Genomic DNA, 16,942 nt, shown 5'->3' with positions numbered 1-16,942 from the left:
GAACTGAAGAGAACAGGAATTCTTTGAGAGGATGAGTTACTACCTCCAATCTATTTTTTTTTTCAATGTTCTTTACTGTGAAGTATTCTTTAACCTGGAGTTCTCAATATTTGGCCTCTTTTCAGAGTTTCTACCAAAGAAAAAAATCAATCATAAAATCTATTAAATATTTTAATCACTCTGCAGTCCATTTTTCAATATGTTATCTGCTCCTTTTTTTTTTTTTTTTTTTTTTTACTTGCATCAAACAATGTTTTACACAAATAGAAAGCACCTTCATAAACACGACAATCACATAATTGAGGATAGTTAAAGAAGGTCAGCAAGGATGGTCAGAGGAATGGCACAGCTTCAGGATGAAGGATCACTTAGAAAACTTACACTATTCAGCTAGAACGAAAATAACCAGGGAATATGTTAGAGACCTAGAGAACAGTCCCCTTCAGGGAGAGGATAGTACCAGTTGACAGTTCACTGCCCTTTCAAGAAGTCAGGAGCAACAAATGAAGCTATCAGGAAGTGGGTTCAAAATGGACAAAAGACGTTTCTATGCTCTGGATCTCCTCATCAGAGGATGTTCGATGCGACAGAAGCTTACGTAAGTACAAGGGGACACTGAACAAAGTAATGGAAAAGAAGTCCACTCAAGATTTCTACCTGCTTACAAATTGAGTCTGATTTAGAAAAAATGTAAGTGGCTGGGGGCTGGAAGAATACATGGAGAAAACACCACACAACCTTGTCTTGTTTTTGTACTCTTCCCTTCACATCCTTTTTTGTCCATTGATTTGATTGAGGTAGACGAACCCTTGGTCTGAACCCAGGGGACTACTCTTCTGTTCACACACTTTGGTGCCCTTGATGGCAGAAATGGTTACATGTGCAAATGTGAAGGTAAAAAATTAATGAAGCTTATGCAACACCTTTCATGCATCTTCCCTAACAAAACACACTATCCTATTATGTCTAGAAGACACTGGATTACAGTGACTGCATACTTGAGCACCACCAGGGAGATAAGGAGCATTTTACAAAAAAATAGTCCTTGCCTAGACTATGTGCCCCATTTCATGCAGTGTAGATTAACATCACCACCAATTTCAGAGGTGTTAAATAAACTGGTTTCAATATCTGCACAAAAATTTGGGTTTGGTTTTCCAGTTCAGAGGTGCTCACACTATTATATCACCTGGAAGTGATGTCCACCTTAAAATAGGAGTATTTTTGCACATTTTATTTAAAGTTCAGTAATCCAAAACAGTGAATGAATTATAAAAAGTATTTTATTTGTTTATATTATTTTATTTATTTATTATACTGGTTTTAAACCAGTATTCCAAGCATCTATTAATCTTTCTTATATCCTGTTCCTGCATAATCTGATTGTTCTTTTTTTCTCTAATTCTGTTCCTTATGCCACTGCTGGAAGGACTTCTGTACTTCATTCTCCGTGAGTGATGGCTCTGGCACTTCTTGTATTTTGGCTAATGCAGATGGTGAGAACACTGTAGTTGCAGGTGCGGACCCCAATTCCTCCAAAAAGAAATGCTGACCCTGAGCGGGATGCTACTTACTACATGTCACTCTGTGAACTTTTGTTGGTCAGCCTTTCGAACGTGTCATCTTGCCCATTTTTTGATCCCAAAACAGCTTTTACAATTGCCCTGAAATGGAAAAAAAGAATCAAACAAAACCGCACATTTAAGTAGGTTTACAAAAATTGCTCTAAACATTTCCCTCCCATTAACAGTCACTGTAACTGCTTTGTAAAGTACTTCTGCCTGATCTCCAGAAGCTTGTTCATGTTTTCTTTACTGGCAACACAAATATTAAACTATAGAGAAACTTAAATAGTTCACCCCAGGTCATGTTTGTCATCGGTAATACCGTATTTTGATCAAGTAACACATAAATCATATTGTGTGCTGTCCACCTACCAGTGAAGAATTATAAAGATGATGGCAAAGATCACGCCGAGGGTGAAAATGATTCCAGTTACCAGGCAAAACACCAGAATGGCATCTGCCTTTTTTTTCCTTGATTGTCCTGTTTCTATTCTCCCTGATTGTTTTGTTTGGTGCTCTGAAGAAAAAAAAAAAAGATGGTCATTATTATGTTCAAATTTTCAGATGAATCAGGCTTTTAATGTCATGAACAGAAATGAGAAGGAACAGGATTTTATTCTTTACCTTTCTGACATCTTTTACAGCCTTCATGCCTTTATGAAATCAGAAGTCAAAATAGTAACATTTTATACCTTCTTTGCATCTAACCAAAAAAGATGCAAAGAAATGGACATCAAGGCATGTGGAGCGGAACACATCTCACTTAAGATAGTTCACTATGTAGATGCTTGTGATAGCTGTCTTAGGTTTTCTCTATAGACTTTGGAGAGGAACTGGCACTTCCAAGCTACCTTTCATTGACTTGATTTAGGCATCCAGCACAAGACAAAATACTTTGTGATTCATCAGTAACATTCCACTAACTGTAAAGGAGTCTGGATACAGAGCTCAGATGCAAACATCTATATCTGGCTGGAAGAATCCCTCTCTTTCCACTCTTAACATCCAAGAAGACCTACTGTTTTAAGTGACAGACCTAAAGATCAGACCTTGGAAAGCCATATTTTGTCAGGAAATAACTAGCCAAAACATTGACAGTACGCAAGGGCTTTCACTACACACATATACACAAGCTAATCTCAGTGTTAGTCACAGTGGGACAGCTCTCAGAATACTACCTATAGCTGTGTAACACAAGGGACTGCAGTTCCTAAAGACCAACAAGGAAAAAAAATCAAGGAGAGGAAAATTTATCTATTTAGTACTTGTTAAGAATGACTGATACAACAATGCTTTTGCTTTGGGAGATGCTTTAATGTAAGATTTCAAGACATGTTCAAGTAAGATAAATGAATGACAGAGAGACAAGAATTAGCACAGACCGTCTGCGGCCCAAGGCAGGCTGACTTCTTTGTTCTGCGCCGGGTACCAGGTGCTCTGTCATCCACAACTGAGGCACCAAGGCACCACTGTGGTACAGGAGAATGCTAACAACATTAATTGCTGCAATACTAACAATAATAATGAAGCAGAAAGAGATTATGCTAACAAAGAAATGGATTCAATAACTTAAACGCTGCTTTTCAGCTCCCTGTCTCTATCTAGGTCTGCGCTGCCTTTATTTAAAGCAAATAGCCACTGAGCACGGAAAGGAGTTGTTCTGCACGGCCCAGAAACACATAGCGAGGAGCAGCTGTATGAAGATGAGAAGTGAAAAATGTAGCAAGGATTTCAAGTAGAAATGCATTCTGCAATGCTACAACCTGTTAGACCTTGGAATATTTTGAAGGAAACCAATGGCCCTATCATTAGTTTAGCTGTTTACCTAGGACCAAAGATAGCAGTTAGGAGATGACTCTAACAAATCCAGGAAGAGTGGAAAATGCTGAATGATGAAGACAGTCAACCAATTTCTCCCATCTGTTTTTTGACCCTGGATAAAGAAATGCCTGGAAACCAAACCCAGTCACCTTGGTCTGAGATTTAATTGAACTTGTTCAACAACCTTCAGCCAAAACAATGAACTATAGTGCATATTTCCAGATCCCTCCAGGTTTGACAACTCTACACAGGCCAACCTTAATTTTCTTTCATTTTCCCTGATAGGAGTTTCTAGAACTATAATGTGGCATCTCATTGCTCCCTGATACACTAAATTCTTCTTACACTGGTCGGTATTCTCTGTAGCAGAATGACTGCAGGAAAACCATTTCTATTTCCATTGCGTTGCTATTCCTATAGAAGCTCTTGTGCCACTGTCATCACTGTAGTATCTAAGCAACTCTTCCATCACACTATTTGAGTTTTGTTTCTCCTGCATCACAGAATTTGTTGACATTCTTAAACCGCAGCTTGCCTATAGGATTCTCCTGATCTTTCTGCAGGATACAAGACATATAAGAATGGTGAACCAGCTTAGAATATCATGCATGGTAAGTCTAAATACTGGGGTTTTCACACAGTGCAGAGCTCATTGCTCTTAGGCTAATTTATTTCAATGACTGGATGGTCTTTTTAGAATTACATGCAGTTGTGTGGAATGGACATTAATGAAAACTATCTTTGATTTTGCAATTTCATTAATGTAATGTATTTTTCCCCTTGACAAAATGTGAATTTAGACCTCTAAGAATACCTCTTTTTACAGGCTGTAACAAGAGCCCACTGAAGAGGAAAACAAACTTTCTCTTATCCACTGCTGATCTACTCGTTTTCTTCCTAGGCAGGAAATTCTTCCAGTAGTCAAGATCTAGAACTGCTCAAGAGACAAACTGATAATACAGAGGGAGTTCCTTCCAAGTAAACACACATTTAAAATGCAAACAGGAAACAGACCAAAAAGCAGCTTCCCGATAAGCTGTTTTACAATGAGCAAAAACTGATTCACATCAGGAGCACTTTTAAGCCCCTGACTGCACTCCTAAAGTCCAGGCAACATTCCCAATTGGGCAGTGAGAATTTTGCTGCAGCCAGAATATGCCTTAGAAACATCTTCAGCTAACAGAAAAGGTTAAAAAGACATATTTACATCAGCTTTCTTAAAAGAAAAAATCCTCTTGCTTAATACAAGTAGGAAGAACAACTATTTTTTAAACATGTGAGGTTTAGTTCAGTGACATTCAACTTGAAGTCTATAGCTCGCTGCAGGTCTGCGGACTACTTTGCCCTTAAGAATGATGAAGAAAAACACTATTATATATTCCACAATTGCATTGTAAAGAGATTCATAAAGTTGTATGTACCTCCACTGGAAATTTTCTAGGGTTTTACAGAACAAGAAGAGATTGATAGCATACCCACTTGTTTCAAGCAGATTGTCTCCTGCTACAACATGTCTTCTGCACTATTCCTATCAAAAGGAAACACCACTAGCTCTGCCAGCAGCACCATTCCTCTTCATCCTCTTCTTCCCCCAGGTTTTTCAGTGAGCTGGGGTTCCTCCTAGATCATGATGTCAACTGTATAGCAGTGTTCCATCTATAAGCAGCTGCTCAACCAATTGTGTATATGGTCCAGCAGCCAACACAAGTTCTTTCCACCAGTTTTCGGATCCAGAAAGCATGTATCAGTTTGGCAGAGGGCAGTGAGATTCTGCCTCTGCAGACTATGTTTTCCCCTTAATATAATGATGATGCATAGCTTTTTCTGTTTCCCTTCCAGATTATCTCTAAGACTTCTCCTACATATTAAAAATGCATGGATGCATGAGCAGGACTGCACACAGAAACACACACACAGAGGATCCACACTGTTACACTCGGGCACTGGGATTCCCCATGTCATTTCTGTGCAAACGCAAGGACAACACAGTAATACTGGTCATGCGTTTGTACAGTAACCCATCACAGCAATGTGGCTTCTGCCTCTAAAGGAAGCTCTGGCATTGAAGCCATTATCAGGAAACAAACAAAAGAGAAGTGGGGCCTGGAATGGCCTCTGAAACAGTTAACACCATTGCCTGCATCTTCTCCACAGAAGCAGCACACACACACAGACCGACTCGCTCCTCCGCCCATGGGAAGCGTGGAGCTGGGGGCACAGCTGGGATCGCAGAAGGCTGACACCCTTCACACAGCGTGGTGATTAGGATCATTCTCTGCTCTCACATTCCTCCCTTGCAAAGTCCTTCCTCCCTCCTCACAGCACTATTATTAGTAAATATGAACAAACTGCCTTCCAGCTCCAAAGTCTTCGCAAAACACCCAACAACGTAATGGGTGGGAGTGTGAAACAAGACCCTCTACTGTACTCCAGGGTCGTGATTTAGTAAGAAGGACGTAAAGAAATGTCAGTTATTAAAGATGGGATTTTCCTTGCACAGATCTCAATATTTTTGAAGATAAAGCACATCTTTGTTACCTTTCTCTTGGTGTAAAAGACAAAAAGGCATCAGTCTGAACAGTTTTGCAAACAAAGGGAAGAGGCAAATTACTAAAGACCACTCACTCAAACAAAAAGGTCATTACTGTTTTTCAACAAAAGGTCACTGAGAAGAGCAGTGATCATCGGTAAAGGACACATGGAAGTTCTCCGTGCATGGTATGAAAATCAATTCATAAGAAGTTTTGCCACGTGGCAAATATAGCCACATTCATTTAAGGCTTTGCCTGTCTTTTTGCAACACATCCTCCCCACTTCACATGCATCAAAATCTGAAGCAGAGTGTCATGCTATGTATTTTCAAGTGTTGTCTTTGGGGTCAGGTTCTCGGATATTTTTCTCAATCTGACTACTGCTGTTCACACAAGTAAAACAACAGAGCACTAGAGAGAGGACGAAGGATGAGACCAAAGGAAATACATTTACTCCTTATCAGCTGTCTTGATTATTTTTAGCTCTGCTGACCACCTCAAGTCTTTCTCTCTAGCAAAGTGTCAAGAAGAAATAACAGCCACTAAGCAAGCATAGTTCCACTTCCTTGGCCCCATTCTGCAGTTCTGGCACTATCACAACGAAATGTATCTGTGGGACAGAATAGGCAGGGTTCGAGGTGATGAGAAAGACAAAATACAGACTTAAGCTTATTCATCTGAGTGACCCTGAGAAGTGATCAGAATCATCTCAGTTGGTGGCAAAAAAATTGAAAATAAAAAATTAGGAGGTAAAAATACACAGGGCACCAAGCTCAGGGAAGAAGGAGGTGAGGAGGTGCTCCAGGCAACAGAGTAGATTCCCCTGCAGCCCATGGAAGACCATACTGTAGCAGATATCTACACAGCAGCCTGTGTAGCATCCCATGTCAGAGCAGGCGGAGATTCCCTGAAGGAAATACAACCCTTGAAGAGCCCATGCTGGGCCAGGTTTACCCTGAAGGACTGTGGCCTATGGTAGACCCATAGGGGAAAAGTGGGAGGAGGAAAGAGTAGCACAGAGGAACTGTTATGGACTGACCACAACCTCCCATTCCCCATCCTCCTGTGGTGCTCAGGGAGTACAAGAACCAGGAATGAGCAGTGAAGTTGAGCTTGGGAAAAAAGAGGCAGGAGGTAAGGTGTCCTAGTTTTTGTCTTTGTTTCCTACCATCCAGCTCTATTTTAGTTTGCCAACTTTAATTGACAGTATTCTGAACTCACTAGATTTCTGACCATCTACAGACAACAAAACTAGACCTACATGATGAAAACCTTAGTACATTCTCAATCAAAACTTCTGCTGATAACTCTTTCCATGTACCTGATTAAGAGCTAATAACATCAGAAGTCCAAACAGTAGCACTCTTGGGGAAGTAAAGCCCAGAAACTCTTGGATATCTAAATACCTCTACAAACCTAAAGGAAGCTAATCTGTCACTAATCATGACAATCCACTCCTAAATTACTAAACATGCCTAAATTACTCCTAATAAACCTTAGATTTTGTCTTCTCCATATTTCTGTCTAGTCATAAATAGTTTCTGAACCAACAGCCTCAAACCTTGTAAGAAGTTCTCAGTAGATCATCTGTTGGATGGGTTTCATCTGACCACTTTTCACCAAAAGGACTTAATCACAGTTTAAATTCAAGAGCGTGAGTCGTCCTATTGATGACTCACCAACTCAAGTCAATGGGACTATTTGCATGTTTAAAACTAAAACAGATTATGTGCTCTGCTAATTCAGGTCTCAAAAAGGAAACTTCCTCTTTGTACAAAAAGAAATGTAGAAACTGAATAGTGGGAGAAGAAAATAATAAAAAGAAAACGAAAGCAAATGGATATAATCAAAGATTTGGGTGTTTTGTGACTAGCAGATGGATTTAGAAAATAAATTCCTCATTACTGTACAATGGCAGAAAGAACCTCAGGAGACACGCAGGAAATAAATAACCCATCGTACTGAAGAGAAAGGAAAAAAGCTTTCCTGATGGAGTCAGCAAACATCCCATTAGCAGAGGAGGGGAGAAAGATGTTACTGGGGAACTGTTTCACCAGGTATTCTTTTCAATGTTAAGCTTCCCGAAATATATTGTGCGTAAGCAAATTCCAGATGGCAGCTAAAAGTGAAAACACAAAAGGTTGTTTTCCAGCTTCAGTACTGAAGTGGAAAGGAGACTTACCTGCAGAACTGCCCAGCGTGCTGCTGGTTTTACGTAGCTCAGTGAGACAAGAATAAGTCTGTGTTAACCAAGTTGGTTGCTGCAACAAATGAGTAGGTAATAGGAGAACCTCCTTATTTAGCTTGAGATTTTACCAAGGTAAAGAAAATACTCATTTTTACCACAAACAACCTCTTCACTCCCAATCTGTCATCTCCTTTTTTATGTCTCTTTCACTGGCCTGCATTTCACGACAGTCATTACCACAGCACACAAGCTCCTGCCTATATGCTACCGGTGACGTGCAATCCTATGATGATTGAATGCCACATAACAAACACAAGGCCATAACACTAGAGGTCTGTAAGTGTCTCTACAAGCTTACCAGTTGTTGCGTGCACTGTGTATTTTACGGAGGCAATTACACTTTCATTTCCTTGAGTTTCACACTGGTAAGTAATTGGATGCGTATCTCTGCGCACTTCCATAACAGCTGAATCATTGGGAAGAATGTGTGCTGTCTATCCATATGCAAAAGAAAATTAAAAAAAAATGGTTTGTCTCTTTTCAAATATACTCACAGAAAAGTGCTCATTCTACTCCATCAGTTTTCAGCCTGTCAGGACCTCTCAGACCCTGGGAAAATTCCTCCCACCTCTACAGCACCTCCTTGAACAACTGGGAAGGGCAATGTGGTTGTGACTTGCTAACATGTAATCACTCACCAGTCACTGGGCCCAATTTCTCTAAAATAAGAGTAAAGAAACAGTATTCTCTAAAATTATTGTCTCCCTTACATAAAGAGGAAATTGATGCTGCATAAAGGTGCAAAGCCAATTAAGCCCTTGTATTACCAAATCGCCAGTGAGAAATCAGGGCTTATTTGCATTGTGACAGCAAAGGAAGTAATCAGCACAGGCATCTGGCCATTTCATATGGTGTATGTAATAAACACATCCAGCATGCCATTTTTCTGCACAAAGTGGGGTGCAATTACTCACCTTGTTTGGAGCTAAGATCTTCCAAACATATTTAAATCGATTTTCAGGAGGTATATAAATACAAGTCATCACCACGCTTTTCGAGTTCTCAGAAATTGGTCTTCCCACTAGAGGAGGAATTTTAATAGGTATATTCAACTATACGAAACATCTTGGTACAGACCATCAAGCTCGTAATTCTTCAAACCACAAAATGTTACTTCGAAATTATCTTCTCCCTTAAAATTACTTCAAATTCTGTTTTTGCTTGGTGAAATATCTGGAACTAAGCTAATAGCAGAAAAATGGTATTTTACAGGGGCTGGAAACCAAATGCACATCGGTTCAGAAATGAGATCTTAAACATTACCAGGCTGCTTAGCAGGGTAATTGGAGGGTGGGATACAATCAATTCATTCCACTTCCTCCACACTCACAAAGAATAAGGATGTTTTCTTTGAATCAACTTATTTGCTTTTGATTGCTGTATCGCAGTGTTCTACTTACATCCACAGTCCACCGGCCCGTGGCATTCCTCCACACCGACAATACATTTTGTTTCACCCCCAGGGCATCCATTCATTAACAGAACTTCTCGGATGCCAATCCCTTTGGGGAAAAAAAAATAAAAATAAATAAAAATCTTATTCTCTGCACTTCTTCATCTTCTCCATAAAGTGTTTGCTTTCTCTTTCTTCATCCTGGATGTTACTATGATGTATCTACCAAACACCAGGAAAAACAGATCTTCTCAGAGTGCCTGCTACAGCCATCCCATGTGGGTATCTAAGATTTTGAGACAACATCTACGTCTGTCAGGCTCTGCACCACAGGGAGCCAGATCCTTAGCATCATCACGTCCCTATGTGTCAGAAAAAGAATTCAATATGAATTCAGAACTTTCCTTACAGAGAAAGAATTTGAAAGGAAGCTAATGTATGTTCTGCAAAACAGTTAATTCACTTTAAATATCAAAGCTTTCGGGCTCCTGGCCTTTACATGCTCAAATCAGATGGCACAGAGTACACTGTACAGCTTGCCAACTCAGTCTGCCTCCAGTCTTGTGACTGTCTGAGTGTCTTCTGCTCCCACCAAGGTCAACAGAAACCAATGCCTCTAAAACCTCCTGGGATTGGGACTGGGACTGGGGAGCCTTAATGGTGAGCACCAGCCCATGATACTGGAGTTCCTCCAAGAGACTCTGGAATTAAGCCTCCAAGAGCCTAGTGGTCCATAACACAGGGCTTCGTATGAGGAATAGGTGACAACAAGGGTTGACCAGGACTCCACCTGCAACGTGGAGGTTCCTAATGAAGACAAAGATCAGGAGACAACCCGTCACAAACGTGTATAGGAAAATTCCAACACTGTGTTCAGGTAGGCAGAAAATGTTCGGTCTCGTTATCAGGATTTCAATGGGAACATCCTCATTTTAACAATTACGAACAAATTCAAAACAAGTGCTCTAATTGTTTTTGCCAAACTGTGTGTACACAGTTCACTGGAATGACATAGCTTGTGGGGGAGGCAGGAATAATATGTTTAGGCCCAGTAAACAGAAGAAGGCTTTGCCATTTTTTCCAGAAGTATTTTGTTTACTAACAGGCATGGAAAGAGGAGAGTTAACCCCCCTCCCTCCTTGCAGTATAATAATAAACGGGAAATTGGTTTGAATATTGCATTTACGAAGCCTATGCCTTCCTTAAGTGTGTATTATATAAACCGATGGATTTCAGAGCGTTTCAGAGATGTCATGTTCCTCGTGAAACAGTACTTCAAGTGACAGAGGGAGACAACACCACTTACTGAAAATGACACAAAACGAGGATCGTTCTCCACTCCAGAGAATGTCTCATCTCATGGATGCGGAGACAGAGGTGTAAATGGCAATGAACTGACACTTTTATTAAAGGCATTCCTCTTTCTTCAGGGCCATGTAGGTTTTTTTTAGCTAACGAAAACGACAGGGAACCTATGAAAATCCAAAAGGATGGCTTGATAAAATCTGGGTGCTGGGCTAACTGTAATCACATTCATCAGGAAAAAACCTCCCCGTGTCTTATCTACTGCAATATTAAAATTGGGGAAGTATATCACACTCAAAAGGTTGATGAAAAAAGCTCTTTTAATGAGATCTGGAAGTTCTCTTAGCACTCCTCTGCTTCTTCCTTTTGGACAGCTTCTTTTCTTTCACTCCCATGTTTCCTTTCTCTACCTTTTCTTTGTAGCTTCCAATGCTGATGAAATTAATCTACTGAGATGCTCTAACAAATGAAGTCTTAACTTCACCAAGTCACCCAAGTTAACCTAGCAGAAAAAGTGATCTGGATGCAGGAAAAATATGTGATCTAAATGAAGTTCACCTTGGAAAAATGTAAATTAACAGACTGGGGGGGCAGGGAGAGTGACCCACAGAGAACTGAAAAACAGCAGCTATGAGAGAAATCTAGAGGCAACAGTGGCCAAAACAGCAAGACCACGGAGAGAGTAATGCAGAACCAAGGCAGATATGACAAGACATCATTAACATGTTTTAATTATGCTTCAACATCTCTGTAAACCTGGACTATGAACAGAGAAGCAATGGATCTGAGCCACAGTGGTACTGGGGAAAATTAAGACAGTGGTGCCAGTTCAGAAAGCAACAAATATAAAAGGCTAGAAAGATGAACCTAAGGGGTAAGAAAGAAGTTGATGGAGACAAAGGGCTCACAGTTTTACTGGAAGAACTAATAAGGTACCTTTCAGCCGTTCAACATACCAACACTCTGTGCATTGAACAGCCCAGACTAGAATAAGGGCTACAAACATGGGTTGAAGTCCAGCTATGAGATGATGCCTTTTCTTATTTTCTTTTTGTCAGAGCTTTCATTTCCTGCTTTCTCAGTAACAGTATATAATTTTCAACAGTAAAGGGGTTAAATGTTAACTCTGAGGGACCCAAGATCTGAGGCAAAACTCACTGAAATTCTCAAAGAACATTTGAGAGGTCTTCTAGAGGTGTGGGACATAAAGAGCAGTTTCTCAGTATCCAAAAAATGTGTACCTCAAAGCATGGGGTATGGGGAGTATGGGGCTACATATTCAGTATGGGTATACCAAACATATAACCAACTTTGAAATTATGAGGAAAGGGAAATATTAAAAGATATAGAAGCAATATATTTTATTTTTCTTCTAAAACCATATTATCCTATGTGAAATAGGTTCCCTGAAGCACTCAAGGCAATTATGTCACTGGAAATATCAAAAGTGGCTGAAGAAAAAATATGAAGGCATACTCTAGAAAACTTCAGACTGATGGGGGCAAAACCTCTTCTTTCTCTTTCCCATGGCCTTACAAGAAGCAGAAATTGTTCAGAAAAAAAAAAAAAAAAAAAAAGTATCATTTCTGATTCAAGACTGCTTCCTAAGTGCTATAATTACTACCTCACAGCAGATTCTATCACCACCCTAAACAGAGATGTCTTCCTAAGGCTCAACTCATTTTTCCTCTCTCCCCTCCTACTCCAGAATGATACCTCTCCTCTCCGTTGCACGATTTATAAATTGTATAAATGTGGAATACAGAACAGGCTACTGCAGGCAAGCAATTTTTTTGGCAATATTGTATGTGGGAAGACATCTGTGAGAAGCATCAGAAGATCTTTCATCTTCTGAACATCTCACAGATGTTCACAAATAGCGAAAATTGTTACTTTGGGGAAGGCAGCTCATGTGCCAATAAACGTAGGGAACTGGTTTAAAATAGGAGCTTGCAGGCTGTGAATTTAATAAAACAACAGATCTGACCTAAACTTCTAATGACAATCAGCCTGATTGTTTTTGTTAATTATAGTTATTGGCAATTGAAACCAATGAGAGGTGAACGAGGGCAAGCAAATTACAACTGCTAAATTGCTACAGTTAGCACTTTTTTTCCCCAAAAAAACAAAGGACAATATGTTTTATTCATCTGCTTTGCTACTTACCACATGTAACTGTGCATACTCCAAATTCTAGGTCCATGGACTCAAGGGCATTCAGACCTGAACACAAAGTCTAAAGTTACATCTTTAATACAATGACAGGGGTAGAGATGCCTAATTAACAGGAAACTCATTCCTTGAAATCTTTACTACTTTTTAGCTGAAATGTGAAATTTGCCAACGTTTTTGCTTTCATGAACTAAACCAGAAAAACAAGACATTTATGAAAAATTTATCATAAAATCCAGTGTGAATAGCATTCATACTTAAACCTTAAGATGATTCTTTAGGAGGAAAAAATGTATTTTTCTTATAAATGAGCATATGATGTTAAATTGTCTTCCTCAGGAAAATGCCATGTCTAGGTCCTATGCAAATTACAGGTCTTCTTTGAAAAGAGTTAAGAAAAAATTTCATTAAACAATATTCAGTCAACTCACTTCCTTGTGTTTTTTTTGTTTTTTTTTTTTTTCTTGCTAACGTAAGCCTTGCCACATGATTTTTTCCCCATCACACTTCAAGGTCAGGTTTAGACAGCTAGCACGAAGATGAGTCAACCAGGTACAGTATTTTAATTAGGTGCTGGGCTTTTAATCACTGTGATTGGGTTCCTTCCATTTTTTTATGGTACTTTGAGGTTACAGAATGGATTTCACAGAATGTACAGAAGCAAAAGGTTCTCGTCTCCATCTGGGATTCAAATCTGGATTATATATTTTATTCCTAACAGCATGCAATTTGAATGTTTGTTTATAAGGATACTGAGATGCAGTAATTGTTCCACAGAGGAACTTGGTGAAGCACCTTTGGAAATTATTCATTAAATAAGCAATAGGTCTTTTCAGTTCTTCCAAATGTGAGGAGAACAGGCAAGTCACTATGACTGTTTTTACAAGTCTGCATTGCCAGTCCTGCCTACTCAGATTATTATTTTTTTCTGTTAACAAATACTTACTAATGTAAAGTTTGCTTCGCTGTCTCTCAGTTTTTTATATTCAGGATTTATGTTTACAAAACGTTATTTCTGTGCAGCAATGTAAGTTTATATATCACTTCTTGCCATTAAATCTTTGGGCAACATTTACATTTTTCACACACTACCCAAAACTTTAAATATCTCAGGTCGAACAGAATGGTTCCATTTCTCTTCCCGTCAGTGATGTGCAAACATAGAAGCTTTATTCCCCCATTGTAAAGGATTTACACTACAGCAGCACACTATTCTCCACAGTGATAAACTGATACTGAACTCTTTTTCCCCGACATTATAAATGAGCCATCAAAACCTTATTCTTCTGTTATCTCTAACTGTCTCTATGGTTCTGACATTTATTTCAGCATATAAGTCGTGCTCGTCAGAACAGCCTTCTAGCGTATGAACAATCCTTAAGCAATAACTTAACTATCCAGTTGAATGCTAAACTAAGACTCCAGCCTTAGTCAAAGCATGAGGAAAAATGCTAAGATTTAGAATCCTATGAAAACAGAACCAACTTGTAAAACAGTTTGTGTGGCCTCAAACGCCATTATCTAATGAGCCTTGCAAAATAATCACTTTAGAAGACAGTCCCCACCCATGATAGGAAGTCCTATCACGTTTCCCTTTGCTTCTTTAAATCAATGGGACAGTCATTCAACAGTCCTGTCTCATATCAACAATCACAGCACCCCAAAGAAGGAGGGTAATGTAAGGATCCTGTCTACAGTCTAAATACCGTCCTGTTTTAAAATGCCTGTTTTCAACTTGGTGCAACATTACATATGCTTGTTTGTGTGTGCACAGTAAATATAAGTGCGCAAAAATGCAGGAGGGAGGGCTAGGACAGCTTCAGATGGTGCAAATTCTCAGCTCAGCAGATTTCTGACAATTTGTATCCGGTTATGATAAACCCCAAACCTCCACCCTGAAAGTAGGTGTTAATTCAATTTGGATGTGGCAATTTAAGTGTAGCCATGGCAGGGTGTTGTATCTGAAAGGAGAAGCTGTCATTTCCCATCCAGACACAAGCTAAAAACAAACAAACAAACAAAAAACTTTGTAAACAAGCAGAGATAGTAAACTTCAGATATTACTAATAGAAAGCTGAGGGACTTTGATGCCAGTGAAAGCAAACTTCTCCCAGTTATAGAGTAGGACACCAACCATGGTGCCCTTTAAAGATGCTTCTGGCTGCAGGAGCATCACAACATATAACATGACATTTTTGCCAGAGAATCAGAATGATGAACTGATGCACAAGAGCTCTAAATAAAATAGATACTGTACTGTCTAAGTAAAAATACTCTGATAAACTTTAGTAGAAGCTGATTAGTTCTAAATTAACAAGTCCGTCATGAATCAGTGCTCCTGATTTCTGATCAAATTTCTGATTTAGTGAAATTTTAAAAACAACATAAAGAAACTTCAAGAGAAACCGATTCACTGATAATTCTCTGGACAACACAGTATTTTTTATATGAATGTTATGGCACTACACATGCCATGAACGTTATGAACCATCCATCCACATTGCCATGCAAAGCTTGTATTCCTCCCTTTGCTTGTATTTCCTGCCCACATTTAAAATGAGGCAACATTTTAAGTAAGTTTCCCATAAGAAACTACAGATCTTCCCACTTATATAAGATGGCTGTTTCCAGTTGCATCAGGTTCAGATAAAAATACAGTGTCAGCCCCATGCAAAGAGAATTCTGTACGTCGCTGCCATTAGCATTAATAGGAGTTATGCATGTAAATCCCACACATGCTGAGATAAGAATGTGCTAAGGAACTGCATTTGCATTCCTGTCAGGGGGCTGCAATTAGTACCAGCGCAGCAAAGGCAGCCTGTGCTCCTCTCTACATTTGGGCGCCTTGTAAAACCCCGTGTGGAACAGAAGTCCTTCCCGTTATATATGGCGTTTTAATTGCAAGCCACATCCCGCAAGACGTGCGGAATAACCCAATAAATGCTTAAAAATCCCACAGAAGCCCTCCTAAAGATGCCAGCAGCCTGCATGCTATGCCCTGTTGCTCTCGCCGGGTGCTGGTGGAGCCCCAAGGCGAAGCTCAATAGGGGCGTGGGGGCAGAAACCCCAATCCCCTTTGCCCAGCGCTCCCAGCCTGGCTCGGGCAGCCCTGGCAGCTCCTGCCCCGCCGCCCCAAGCCCTCTCCCCGCCTCACCCGGCAGCACCCGCCCGCCCCGGGGCTCGGCCACCGCCTCCTCCTCCCAGTCGCCATCGTCCCCGGCCCCCGGGGGCTCGGCGGCGGCCATGGGCAGGAGCAGGAGTAGGAGCAAGGCCGCGCCGCCCGCCATGGCCGCCCCCCACAGCACAGCCCCGGCCACCGCCCAGGCGTCACAAGGGGCCCGGCACGGCTCGGAACGGCTCGGATCGGCCTTTAGGGCCGGGAGCCGACCCCAAAAGATGTCCCCGGAGCTGTCAGGTGCCCGGCTCGGTGCCCCAGTGGGGTGTTGAAGGAGTCTGGGGTGGTGTGTGGATGCTTGGCTTTGCTGTCACGTCTGACAGAAACACTGAGCTCCTGAGTCCCAGCTGCAGCAGGGTTTTCTCATAAAATAAACAGTGGGCTGCGTAGTGCCCCGTTGTCTCCTTGTTGGAGGTGGTCCTGAGTAATAACATTTTCATTTGCTCCAGAAGCTTCTTGTTCTTCAGTGAGGTTCAACTCTTTGTGGCTGGCTCCTGTTTCATAAAATACTGCCTTGGGTTCATCACAGTGCCTTTCAACCCCCAATACACCAGATCCCAACACAAGGAGGGCTGTACAAGCCTAAGAAAACCCCCCACATGCAAAGGTGCAAGTGGCAATTGAGCACATATCTGCCACATAGGACGTCATTTTGCACCCCTAGACCAGGCTGTGTGAGCCATGTTCCCATGTTGTACATCGACCCTGTGTTGTCACCTCCCTTCTCCCTGG

General features: G+C 40.7%; 1 protein-coding gene across 1 annotated transcript; it reads right to left on the bottom strand.

The window, feature by feature from the left end:
- Nucleotides 1-512: 512 nt before the first annotated feature.
- SPACA1 (sperm acrosome associated 1) lies at nucleotides 513-16,322 on the bottom strand. Its single transcript, XM_032183900.1, has 8 exons — nucleotides 16,190-16,322; nucleotides 13,030-13,086; nucleotides 9,566-9,667; nucleotides 9,080-9,186; nucleotides 8,464-8,599; nucleotides 1,938-2,082; nucleotides 1,575-1,664; nucleotides 513-615 (listed from the first exon to the last, which is right to left on the bottom strand). The coding sequence occupies exons 1-8, from the start codon at nucleotides 16,320-16,322 to the stop codon at nucleotides 513-515; spliced, it is 873 nt and encodes a 290-aa protein (XP_032039791.1).
- Between the last annotated feature and the right edge of the window lie 620 nt (nucleotides 16,323-16,942).

Source organism: Aythya fuligula, chromosome 3, assembly GCF_009819795.1.
Source record: "Aythya fuligula isolate bAytFul2 chromosome 3, bAytFul2.pri, whole genome shotgun sequence".
Classification (NCBI taxonomy): Eukaryota; Metazoa; Chordata; class Aves; order Anseriformes; family Anatidae; genus Aythya; species Aythya fuligula.
Note: the sequence above shows the minus strand (reverse complement) of the source record. Positions and strands in the feature narration are given on the sequence as shown.

Excerpts from the sequence above, each read along its gene's own strand:
- SPACA1 (XM_032183900.1), bottom strand. The coding sequence starts at position 16,322 with ATGGCGGGCGGCGCGGCCTTGCTCCTACTCCTGCTCCTGCCCATGGCC. Across the intron at positions 9,668-13,029 it reads AGTATGCACAGTTACATGTG|GGATTGGCATCCGAGAAGTT; the intron begins GTAAGTAGCAAA and ends TTTTCCCCAAAG. Across the intron at positions 2,083-8,463 it reads CACAGTGCACGCAACAACTG|AGCACCAAACAAAACAATCA; the intron begins GTAAGCTTGTAG and ends TTTTTTCTTCAG.